We start from the raw sequence: 12,629 nt of genomic DNA on the forward strand, positions 1-12,629 counted from the left end.
AGATGACTACAGAAATATAGAATCATAAGAGACTGTTATGAATAGTTATATGTCAACAGATTACATAGAAGAAATTGATGCATTTTTAGAAACACAGAACCTACCAAGACTGAATCAGTACTGGAATCCTAGCTAGAGCAGTTAGGCAAGACAAAGGAATAAAAGGCATCCAAATTGGGAAGGAAGAAGTAAAATTATCACTTTTTGCTGATGATATGATCTTACATAAAAATCCTAGAGTCAGTCAAGAAACTGTTGGAATGAATCAACAATTTCAGTAAAGTGGCAGGATACAAAATCAATATACGGAAGTCAATTACATTTCTTTTCACTAATGGTGAAGCATCTGAAATAAAGAAATAAAGGAGACTCTCCCAGTCATGATAGCATCATAAACAATAAATGCTTAGGAATAAACTTATCCAAGGAAATGAAAGATCTATACAGTGAAAACTGAGCCTTTGCTGAAAGAAATCGAAGACACAAACAAATGGAAAAACATCTTGTGTTTATGGGTTGGAAGAATTAATAGTGTTAAAATGGCCGTACTATCCAAAGCCCTCTGCAAATTCCATATAGTCACCATGAAAATGCCAAAGCCTTCTTCACAGAAATAGAAGAAAAAAATCTTAAAGTTTATGTGGACCCACAAAAGACTCTGAATGGCCAAAGAAATCCTGAGGAAAAAAATAAAGCTGAAGGTATCATACTTAGGAATTTGAATCAAAACAATATTTTACTGGCATAAAAATAAGCACATTGACCAATGACACAAAATAGCCCAGAATTAAATTCCAGCATGTATCGTCAACTAATTTTCAACAAGGGAGCCAAGAATACCCAGTGGGGAAATGATAGTCTCTTCAATAAATGGTGCTGAGAAAACTGAAGAAACGCATGCAGGACAATGAAATTGGAACCCTCTTTCACAAAAATTAACCCGAAATGGATCAAAGACTTAAAACAAAAGACCTGATATTATAAAACTCCTAGAAGAAAATGTAGGGAAGAAGCTCATTGATTTTGGTTTTGGCAATGATTTTTGGACATGATGCCAAAAGCACAAGCAACAAAAGCAAAAATCAGCAAATGGGACTACATCAAACTCAATAGCTTCTGCAGAGCAAAAGAAACAGTTAACAAAATGAGATAACAGATTTGAAAAAATGTTCATAGATGTTCTCACTCCAGATGAACAAAAGAATCTTCCAGAAACACCCCCAAAGCTTCTTAAATCATCTGTAGGTTTATAGAATGGGAGAAAATTTTTGCAAACCACATATGGGATAATGGGTTAATATCCAAAATATATAAAGAATGCAGTCTCCTTAATAAGAAAACAAACAATTCAGTGAAAAAGTGGGCAGAAGAACTAAATAGACATTTTTCCAAAGAGGACATGAAAATGGACAACAGACATGAAAAGATGCTCAACATTGCTAATCATCAGGGAAATGCAAATCAGAACCACAATGAGATATCACTTCGCACCTGTTATAATGGCTGTCATCAAGAAGACAAGAGACAACAGGTGCTGGTGAAGATGTGGTGAAAATGGAACCTTTATACTTGTTAGTGGGAATGTAACTTGGTCCAGCCACTGTGGAAAATGATACGGAGGTTCCTCAAAACATTAAAAATGGATCTACCATATGATCCAGCAATTCCTCTTCTAGGTATATTCCCAAAGGAAAAGAGAACAGGATTTTAATGAGATATATACAATCCAATTTTTATTACAGCATTATTCACCATAGCAAAAATATGGAAACAGCCCAAATGCTCATCAATAGATGAATGACTGAAAAATTGTGGTACATGTACATAATGAAATATTATTCAGCCATGGGAGAGGAGGATATCCTCCAATTTGTGACAATATGAGCGTATTATGCTAAGTGAGATAAGTCAGAGAAAGTATTGTATCATGTCATTTATATGTGGAATATAAAATGTTAAACCTGTAAAAAACAGAGTAAAGTGGTTGTTACCAGAGGATTGGAAGGGGGGATAAGAGTGATGGTATTAAGGGTACAAACTTGTAATGAATAGTAAATAAGCCATAGAGATCTAATTCACATTATAATTAATATAGACAATGATACTCTAATTATATAATGTAATAAATATTGCTGTGTTGAAAAACATATTACAACATCTAAGTGTATCAAAGTAACATGCTATACATCTTAAATTTACACAATATTGCATGTCAAATTTATTCAATTAAAAAATAATTGTGATTAATATGTTCAAGGTGGAGAATTTTAGCAGAGAACGGGAATCTATAAAAATAACCCAAGGAAAACTCAGTGCACCCCTTGTGCAGGACTTAGAAGCTGCATGCATTTGATGTGGTTACTGTTTGAGACTTCTGAATGCTGGAGTAGATTGTATCCATCTACAACCTAGTCTCCCTGTGTGATTGATTAAGGGTCTGGGAAGCAGCAACTGATCTTTTAAGTACTCCTGATAAAGATGTGTTTGATTTTGCCATGCTGATAGACTGTTTCCAGTCCTAAGTCCTTCCAAAAAGCTAAGTCTTCAGATTACTACCTGTTGTGTCCTGTGAGTATGAATGTCATTTTGAACCCAAGACCACTGATGATCTTGCAGAGTAGGCACTTCCACAGTTCCAGAAGAGGAAGGGAGAGGGAGTGGGGCAGAAGCAATATCTGAAGAGATAATGGGAGAAAGTTTTCCAAAATTGATAAAGACATCAAGCCACAGATTCAGAAGATACATGAACCCTAAGCAGAATAAATATAAGAAAACCATTCCTAGGCACATCATTGGAAAACTGCTCAAAACTGTTTTTTTGTTTTTGTTTGGTTTTGTTTTTGCTTGAGACTCTCCTATAATGGAGTGGACTTCATCTGTCTATGCAGAGATGGGGGAAAATGTTCAGAGAAAATGTTAAAGTAGCCAAAGGATAAAAAAAAGGCATATTGTTTTCCAAGGAACAAAAATAAGCAGACTTTCTCAACAAAAACAATGAAAGCAAGGAAGCGGTGGAGTGATATCTTCAGAGAGGTGAAAGAAACAAACTGCTAACCTATAATTTTGTACCCAATAAAAATAGTCTTCAAAATTAAAGGCACAATACATTTTCAGGTAAGCATAAACTGAGAGAATACGTCTCCAGCAGACCTACAGTAAAGGGAACACCAAAGGGAATTCTTCAGGCAGAAAAATAGGTGATGCTTTCCCAGATGGAAGCAAGAGTACAAGAAGAAATGAAGACCGTTGGAAAGGGTAAATATGTGGGTAACTAAATAGATATTGACTAAAGTAATAACATCTTGCGGGATTTAAAATACATGTAGGATTAAAATACAACAACAGAAAAGTAGGAGAGGAAGCATAGAGTTAAAGTGTTCTAAAGTCCGTGCATTGTCTAGGAAATGGTGAAAACATTATATTAGATTCTATTAATGTCCAAGATGAATGTTGTAATCTCTAGGGTAGCCACTAAAAGGAACACTTGGAGAGACCTTTAAATTATTCCACAATTCCACTTTCAGGAGAAATTTTATGGAACATAAAATGATATTCAGTAAATATATTCAAAAACAAAAATTATTCAGGTAGGGGCAGTTGATGGGCATAGAAGGGGAGATGTTTGAAGACAGGAAAAGGAAGGAGAGTGAACAAGAGTGAGACAAAGCATGTAGAATAAGAGAAACACAGAAAGAGAATAGACACGTAAGGACCAGAGTTGGAAAGAGAAGAGAGGGGATGATTTAAGAATCTTTGGGAGTGTTTCTGGAAGATTCTGTTGTTCATCTGGAGTGAGAAACATCTATGAACATTTTTTCAAATCTGTTATCTCTGACCTGAATGCTAATACTTTCTCCAGCAGTTTTAAATAATCTCTTCTATACCAGAAAACTTTTTCCCTGACTCTATGTAAATGATTCATCTTAAATGATTCTGTAAAAAGTAAGTTGATTCTCCTATGGAATTCTTGATTGACTTAAGTTTTAAAGAAGTACTTTAAAATTATAGTCCAAGCCAGTATAAACACAGGTTTCAAAAATAAAGCAGAATACAGCATATCATGTAATCAGTTCTCAAAGAAGGTAGCTTCAGAACAAGTCTTTGCTAAAAAAGAAAAATCACATCCTCAGGCCCTTCCTGATCTGTTCAAATTAGTTTTCCCACCTTCACCCCAGTCATTCTTGTTATTCCCAGTACTCTGCTTGATTTTCATTTTTTTATCATTCTATCACCATTATTATATGTTCGTTTATTGTTTATATTCTCCTCCAGAATACAAGTTCCATTTATACCTGCATTTTCAGCATCTGGAGCAATGGCTAGTACACATTAGACCCTCAGAAGATATTTGTTGATTGAGTGAATGAACAAATGAATGTTCAGGCCAACAGGGAGTAAAAACAACTAAGAGAAGAAGGTCTTCAATGATATGTGAGTTTGTTCTCTCAGTAAAAATCTAGTGCATGTTGCATATTGTATTATGGGATTATTTCAGTCTGCAATTTATTTTCTTGACATTAGGCAGTTCTTAAAGAACAACTTTCATGTATCTGATCCATAGCAAAGGCCACAGCCCTACCCCAGCCTGCATTTGAGCTGAACATAGCAATTCTTCTTCCTTGATTTTTCTCACTCCATCCCTTTACTGTGCCCTGATTTCTCTGCTGAAATGCTGGACATAAAAGGATAAACATGCAAGTAAGCACTCTTGACGTGTTATCATCAAGAGAGCCTGGTTATTGGGAGGCAAAGTAATGTGAGTTTTGAGCTTGTGTGTTGGAGGCAGATAAACCTTGCTCCTCATTGTTCTCTAATTCTAGTTTCTTCATCTGTAAACTAGGGGTAATGTTTACTTTTAGGGTTCTAGGGAATAAATAATATTTGTATATAAGGTGCCCATAGTACTTTTTTAATCAGTGGTATATCAAAACAGGAAATCTTTTGCTTCCTGTTCATAACTGTCCTTTAGAGAATTTTAAAGGACTTTCAAGGAAAGGAAATTTTGAGAAAAGCAATGAGACTGTTTTGTTTCACCGTGGGCAAAGAAGAAAGGAGGCTTGTGTTATTTTGGCAGGAGTCTGCTGAAGGTAGGGGTCAGACCATGTGTGCATCAGATGACACTCCTGACTCCCAGAATGAAGGCTCTTGATACAAATGAGTAAGGGTGGCTGATGCCACACAAGGCCCTGCTTGCTGACACATGGTGTCCCTTGGCTTGTAATAGCCTAGGTATGGATATAATGTCATCCAAACATTCTTTCTTAACGTTTTAAATTGAATTGTACCATGTATGTAAAGCGGTACATACATTCCAAGTGATTTCTTACATAAATCCTCAATGAATTTTCACAGACTGAACATAGACATACAACCACTACTTAAAGGCACAAAAAATGACCAGGATCACCCAAGCCCCCCACTTTTGTCCCATTTTAGTTAACGTTTCCATCTTCCACCCCCACCAAAGGTCACCACTATCCATGGATTATAAATAGTTTCATCTATTTTTGAACTTCATAGAAGTATAATCATATTTCTCTCATTTATTTAACTTAAGATTATGTTTGTGAGATTTACCCACGTCATTGCATGTAGTTGTAATTCACTCATTCTCATAGCTGTATAGTATTACATTAAGACTATACCATTATTTATACATACTGTATAATAATAATAATTCAAATTATTATACATATTATACAGTTTGTAGCCTTTACAGAAGAATGACATTTTGACAGTTCTTTGAGCCTCAAATATAAATAGATTATAATTTAGACCTAAAATACACAATAGGTTATTTTTTGATTGTTCTTTTATTGGATTTTAATAAAGGATTTCTATTCAATTAGATTTTATTAAAATATTTTCATAAATCTTAATTAGATTTGTTTATTAGCTATATTACTGTTCTAAATTATGATATTAAAATTGAATGAAGTATTTTAAATGAATTAATATGGAATAATATATAGGAAGAGAAGTGTTCCAAGTTATTTTTCATAAAATTATAGGGTCCATGCTTGTGGTAAAAAACGCTAGACTTCATTGGGAATGATACTGGACATTAGAAAAATTATAGTCTTCGTGCAAAACAATCATGTATTTACAACTCCATAATACAGCCATAAGAAGTCCTGCGTCTTGTGTATCAAGAAAAGCTGGAAAGCATCCAGAAAATGACAACTAAAATCAAGAGGCTAGAGTGGCTTAAAAGATTTATACCCTTAAAAGATGTAGTGTGGAATGATCCCTGGGGATATAATTACAAAAATCTTAGAATTGGAAGGGGAATTAGGCTTGATCTAGTCCAACCTGTTAGTTAATGCAGGAATTTATCTTATGGTGATCTTGACAAATGGCTGAGCTTCCTCTGTTTGAATATTGGATGGTGCATGCTGCTGGGTTTTAATTCCAGCCCTGCTACTTCATAGCTGAACGAATGTGGGCAAATCCGTAACTTCTCTGTGCCTCATTTTCTCGGCTTACCGCTTATTGCCAACCCTGGCAATAGAAAAAGACTACAGGGGACCTGACCTCCAGCCCCCTCCCATCTAGTATTGAGAGATGAACTGAAAAATAATAAATGTTAGTGTTACACATCCTGTGAAAAAAAGGATACTCAGGGTACAGTAGTAACATTAAAAAATTTTAATGTTTTAATTTTCAGTATAGGCTTGAGTGGTGAAAAAGGAGGTGAGAGGGGCTTCGTAGAGCAGAGGACTCTGTTGAAAGAATTTGTATTGATTATTCCCAGTTTTGCTCCTAGAACAATATAAAACAGTTTTATTCTTTCTTCTGTATAACAACTCTTCACCTTATCAAATGTAAAATTCTAAAAGGATAGATTGGGTAAGTATAGATTTTTCAATCGCTTTAGAGAGTATTTTGTATAATTTGAATAGAGTTTGGGAAAAACAAAATGGACCACTAATGAGTGATAATTTCGTAGAATCCTTTAATCCAAGAAATTGTATGGGCTATAAATTATAGTTTATTTCCATTAGTTCATGGATGGTAGTTCAGCAAAATGGGAAATTTGAAATAAGTTCAAACATTTTGCATTTTAAAGTATTCTGAATAGGGTATTATTGAGGTTCAGCTGTGAATGACAAGAATTTTCAAAGTTAAGAATAGCTTAAACAAGATAGTATTTTACTCTCTTGTAACAGTCTGAGCAGGTAGTTTCAGGCTTCAGGATGGAGGAAGGGATGAGGAAGCTGCTGCTAGAGACATTTCTGCTTGCATGTCATTGGCCAGAACATAGGTCACATGGCCGTACCTAGTTACAGGAGATATTAGGATGCAGTCTCTACTCTGGGTAGACACGTGCACAGGTGTAATTTGGGAATCACATGTCTGGGAAGGAAGGCTGGAATAGATATTGGGGGACACCTAGCAGTGTGACAGAACTAATTTGTTCACTGCTTACATCCCAAGTGCCTATTAACTTCACTTGGTATGGAATACACCATAGTAGGCATTCATTAAATAGTTGTTCCATGGATGAGTGTTCTTTATTGCTCCTGTCAAAAGAGGTATTGAGCTGGATATTTACTTATATACATGATAAATTATGGCAAATTTGTCCATCCTTGGTTTTTAAAAATGTTTTGTTTCTCATCTATGTTCTCCCTTCACAAATAAGGTATCCCTAACAGTTTTCAGACAGATTTGCTACCATACAGAATCGATTTTAGCTCCTTTATTGCTGATTGTTTTTCTCCCTACTAAAACTTGGAGACCTATTAAATCTCTCTTTACATGTGTCTTTGATCAACACAGTCCTGGCATGTAAATGGTGCTCAGTAAATGTTTTTAGATTGAATAAATGAATGTTAGTTAAACATTAATGAATCCAAGCCTTTTTTCCCCTGTTACTTCCATAGAAAATTTATAGCTGTAATACACAAAAAGAAATTCTTGGTGTTAAATCTGTTTATATTACAAGATTTTTAGGAGTATTCATTCGGCTTTCAGGTAGGATGTGATCATGAGACAACTATCTGGATTTAATTAATTATAGCTAAGTACTAATTCACTTAATAAGTTATTAGGTAATAGAGGCTAGTATATTTCAGCAAAAAGAGGAGGTGTTCTTAATGCATTTGAATCTTTTGACCTCAGATAACCAATTAGCTTATCAGTGTGCTTAAGTGTTTCAAGGGATGATGCCATTTCTTTTTTTTTAAATTTTATTGGAGTATAATTGATTTACAATGTTGTGTTAGTTTCAGGTATACAGTACAGTGATTCAGTTATACATATACATATGTTCATTCTTTTTCAAATTCCTGTCTCATAAAGGTTATCACAGAATATTGAGTAGAGTTCCCTGTGCTATATAGTAGGTCCTTGTTGGTTATCTATATATAGTAGTGTGTGTATGTGTATGTTAATCCCAAGCTCCTGATTTATCCCTCCCCGCAACGTTTCCCCTTTGTAAACCGTAAGTTTGTTTCTGATATCTGTAAGTCTTTTTCTGTTTTGTACATAAGTTCATTTGTGTCATTTTTTAAAAAAATTAGATTCCACAGATGAGTGATATCATATGAAATTTGTCTTTCTCTGTCTGACTTACTTCAATTTGTATGATAATCTCTGGGTCCATCAATGTTGCTGCAAATGGCATTATTTGATTCTTCTTTGTGGCTGAGTAACATTCCATTGTATACATGTACCACATCTTTATCCATTTCTCTGTCGATGGACATTTAGTTTGCTTCCATGTCTTGGCTACTGTAAATAGTGCTGCAGTGAACATTGGGGTGCACGTATCTTTTTGGATTATGTTTTCTCCAGATATATGCCTAGGAGTGGGGATTGCTGGATCATATGGTAGTTCTATTTTTGTTTTTTAAGGAACCTCCATACTGTTCTCCACAGTGGTTGTACCAATTTACATTTCTACCAACAGTGTAAGAGGGTTCCCTTTTCTCTACACCCTCACCAACATTTATTGTTTGTAGAGTTTTTGATGATGGCCATTCTGACCAGTGTGAGGTGATACCTCATTGTAGTTTTGATTTTCATTTCTCTGGATAATTAGTGATGTTGAGCATCTTTTCATGTGCTTTTTGTCCTTCTGTATGTCTTCTTTGGAGAAATGTCTATTTAGATCTTCCACCCATTTTTTGATGTTGGTTTTTTTTTTTCATTTTTGATCTGCATGAGCTGTTTGTCTCTCTTGGAGATTAATCCCTTGTCAATCACATCATTTGCAAATATTTTCTCCCATTCCGTGGGTTGTCTTTTCATTTTGTTTATGGTTTCCTTTCCTGTGCAGAAGATTTTAAGTTTAATTAGCTCCCATTTGCTTATTTTTTATTTTCATTACTGTATGTCATGGTTCAAAGAAGAATTTGCTGCAATCTATATCAACGAGTGTTCTGCCTATGTTTTTCTCTTAAGAGTTTTATAGTGTCTGGCCTTACATTTAGGTCTTTGATCCATTTTGAGTTTATTTTTGTGTATGGTGTTAGGGAGTGTTCTAATTTCATTCTTTTACATGTAGCTGTCCAGTTTCCCCAGCACCACTTATTGAAGAGACTGGCTTTTCTCCACTGTATATTCTTGCCTCATTTGTCATAGATTAATTGACCATAGGTGCATGGGTTTATTTCTGGGTTTTCTATCCTGTTCCATTGATCTATATTTCTGTTTCTGTGCCAGTACCATACAGTTTTGATTACTATAGCTTTGTAGTATAGTCTGAAGGCAGGGGGCCTGATTCCTCTAGCTCCTTTTTTCTTTCTCAGGATTGCTTTGGCTATTTAGGGCCTTTTGTGTTTCCATACAAATTTTTTAAAATTGGGGGCTTGTTCTGTGAAAATTGCCATTGTAATTTAATAGGGATTGCACTGAATCTGTAGATTGCCTTGGGTAGTGTAGTCATTTTGACAATATTGATTCTTCCAATTCAGGAACATGGTATATCTTTCCATCTGTTTGTGTCATCTTCGATTTCTTTCATCAGCATCTTATAGTTTCCAGAGTACAGGTATTTTGTCTCCTTAGGTAGGTTTATTCCTAGATATTTTATTCTTTTTGATGCAATGGTATATGGGATTGTTTCCTTAATTTTTCTTTCTGACCTTTTGTTCTTAATGTATAGGAATGCAACAGATTTCTGTGTATTAATTTCATATGCTTCAACTTTGCTGAATTCCTTGAGGAGCTCTAGTAGTTTTCTGGTAGCATTTTTAGGATTTTCTATGTATAGTATCATGTCATCTGCAAACAGTGACAGTTTTACTTCTTCTTTTCCAATTTGTATTCCTTTTATTTCTTTTTCTTCTCTGATTGCCATGGCTAGGACTTCCAAAACTATGTTAAATAATAGTGGTGAGAGGGGACATTCTTGTCTTGTTCCTGATCTTAGAGTGAATGCTTTCAGTTTTTCACCATTGAGAATGATGTTAGTTGTGGGTTTGTCATATATGGCCTTTATTATGTTGAGGTAATTTCCCTCTGTGCCCACTTTCTGGAGAGGTTTTATCATAAATCGGTGTTGAATTTTATCAAAAGCTTTTTCTGCATCTATTGAGATGATCATATGGTTTTTATTCTTCAGTTTGTTAATGTGGTGTATCACAGTGATTGATTTGCAGATACTGAAGAATTCTTGCATCCTTTGGATAAATCCCACTTGATCATCATGTATGATCCTTTTAGTGTATTGTTGGATTTGGTTTGATAGTAGTTTTTTGAGGACTTTGCATGTATGTTCATTAGTGATATTGGCATGTAATTTTCTTTTTTTGTGATATCTTTGTCTGGTTTTGGTATCAGGGTGATGGTGGCCTCATAGAATGTGCTTGGGAGTGCTCCTTCTGCAATTGTTTGGAAGAGTTTCAGAAGAATAGGTGTTAACTCTTTTCTAAATGTTTGATAGAATTCACCTGTGAAGTCATCTGGTCCTGGACTTTAGTGTGTTTGAAGTTTTTAAATCACAGTTTCAATTTCAGTATTTGTGATTGGTCTGTTCATATTTTATATTTCTTCCTGGTTCAGTTTGGAAGGTTGTGTATTTCTAAGAATTTGTCCATTTCTTCTAGGTTGTCCATTTTACTGGCCTATAGTTGTTTGTAGTAGTCTCTTATGATCCTTTGTATTTCTGTGGTGTCTGGTGTAACTTCTCCTTTTTCATTTCTAATTTTATTGATTTGAGCCCTGTATCTTTTTTTCTTCATGAGTCTGGCTAAAGGTTTGTCAGTTTTGTTTACCTTTCTGAAAAACCAGGTTCATTGATCTTTTCTGTTGTTTTCTTTGTCTCTATTTCATTTATATCTTCTCTGATATTTTTGATTTCTTTCCTTCTACTAACTTTAGGTTTTGTTTATTCTTCTTTCTCTAGTTGCTTTAGGTGTAAGGTTAGGATGTTTATTTGAGATTTTTCTTGTTTCCTGAGGTAAGATTGTATTGTTCCTAACTTCTCTCTTAGAACTGCTTTTGCTGTGTCTCATAGGTTTTGTATTGTGGTGTTTTTGTTGTCATTTGTCTCTAAGTATTTTTTTTAATTTCCCTTTGATTTCTTCAGTAATCCATTGTTTGTTTAGTAACATGTTGTTTAGCCTCCATGTGTCTGTCTTTTACAGTTTTTTTCCCCTGTAATTGATTTCTAATCTCATAGTGTTGTGGTCAGAAAAGATGCTTGATATGACTTTAATTTTCTTAAATTTACCAAGGCTTGATTTGTGGCCAAAGATGTGATCTATCCTGGAGAATGTTCCATGTGCACTGGAGAAGAAAGTGTGTTCTTTTGCTTTTGAATGGAATGGTCTATAAATATCAATTAGGTTCATCTGGTCTAATGTGTCATTTAAGGGCTGTGTTTCCTATTGATTTTCTGTCTGGATGATCTGTCCATTGATGAAAGTGGGGTCCCCCATTAGTATTGTGTTACTGTTGATTTCTCCTTTTATGGCTGTTAGCATTTGCCTTATATATTGAGGTGCTCCAGTGTGGGGTGCATATATATTCACAATTGTTATATCTTCTTGTATTGATCCCTTGATCATTATGTAGTGTCCTTCCTTGTCTCTTATAACAGTCTTTATTTTAAAGTCTATTTTGTCTAATACAGGTATTGCTACTCCAGCTTTCTTTTTATTTCCACTTGCATGGAGTATCTTTTTCCATCCCCTCACTTTCAGTCTGTATGTGTCCCTAGATCTGAAGTGGGTCTCTTATAAACAGCATATATTTGGGTCTTATTTTTGTGTCCATTCAGCCAGTCTGTCTTTTGGTTTGAGATTTAATCCATTTAAATTTAAGATAATTATCAATATGTATGTTCTTATTGCCATTTTGTTAATTGATTTGGCTTTGTTTCTGAAGGTGTTTTTTCTTCCCTTCCTTTTTTGTTCTCTTCCCTTATGATTTGATGTCTAGCTTTTGTGCTGTGTTTGGTTTGCTTTTTCTTTTTTGTATGTGTATCCATTGGAGATTTTTGGTTTGTTGTTCCCATGAGGCTTTGATATAGCAGTCTATATATGTACAAGATTGTTTTGAGTTGCTGGTCTCTTAATTTCCAGTGCCTTTTCAATATCCTGTGTTTGTACTCTTCTCACAGTTGCTGGTTTTGATATCATATTTGTGTGTGGGTGATTTCCTACCTTTGCTTTGTGTTT

General features: G+C 34.8%; 1 protein-coding gene across 3 annotated transcripts in view; it reads left to right on the plus strand.

Moving 5' to 3' along the window:
* The window catches only part of PRKAA2 (protein kinase AMP-activated catalytic subunit alpha 2), a 71,155-nt gene that overhangs the window by 14,086 nt on the left and 44,440 nt on the right, over window positions 1–12,629 (plus strand). The window contains exon 1 of one of the 3 annotated variants that reach the window (XM_067726308.1): window positions 4,310–4,431. The exons of the other annotated variants lie outside the window; for them this stretch is intronic. Coding sequence (XP_067582409.1) covers window positions 4,425–4,431 — 7 coding nt within the window. The 5' untranslated portion in view covers window positions 4,310–4,424. Of the gene's footprint in view, window positions 1–4,309; window positions 4,432–12,629 lie in introns of those variants that run through there. 3 annotated transcript variants of the gene reach the window in all.

Source organism: Pseudorca crassidens, chromosome 2 (genome assembly GCF_039906515.1).
Source record: "Pseudorca crassidens isolate mPseCra1 chromosome 2, mPseCra1.hap1, whole genome shotgun sequence".
In the NCBI taxonomy this organism is placed as follows: domain Eukaryota; kingdom Metazoa; phylum Chordata; class Mammalia; order Artiodactyla; family Delphinidae; genus Pseudorca; species Pseudorca crassidens.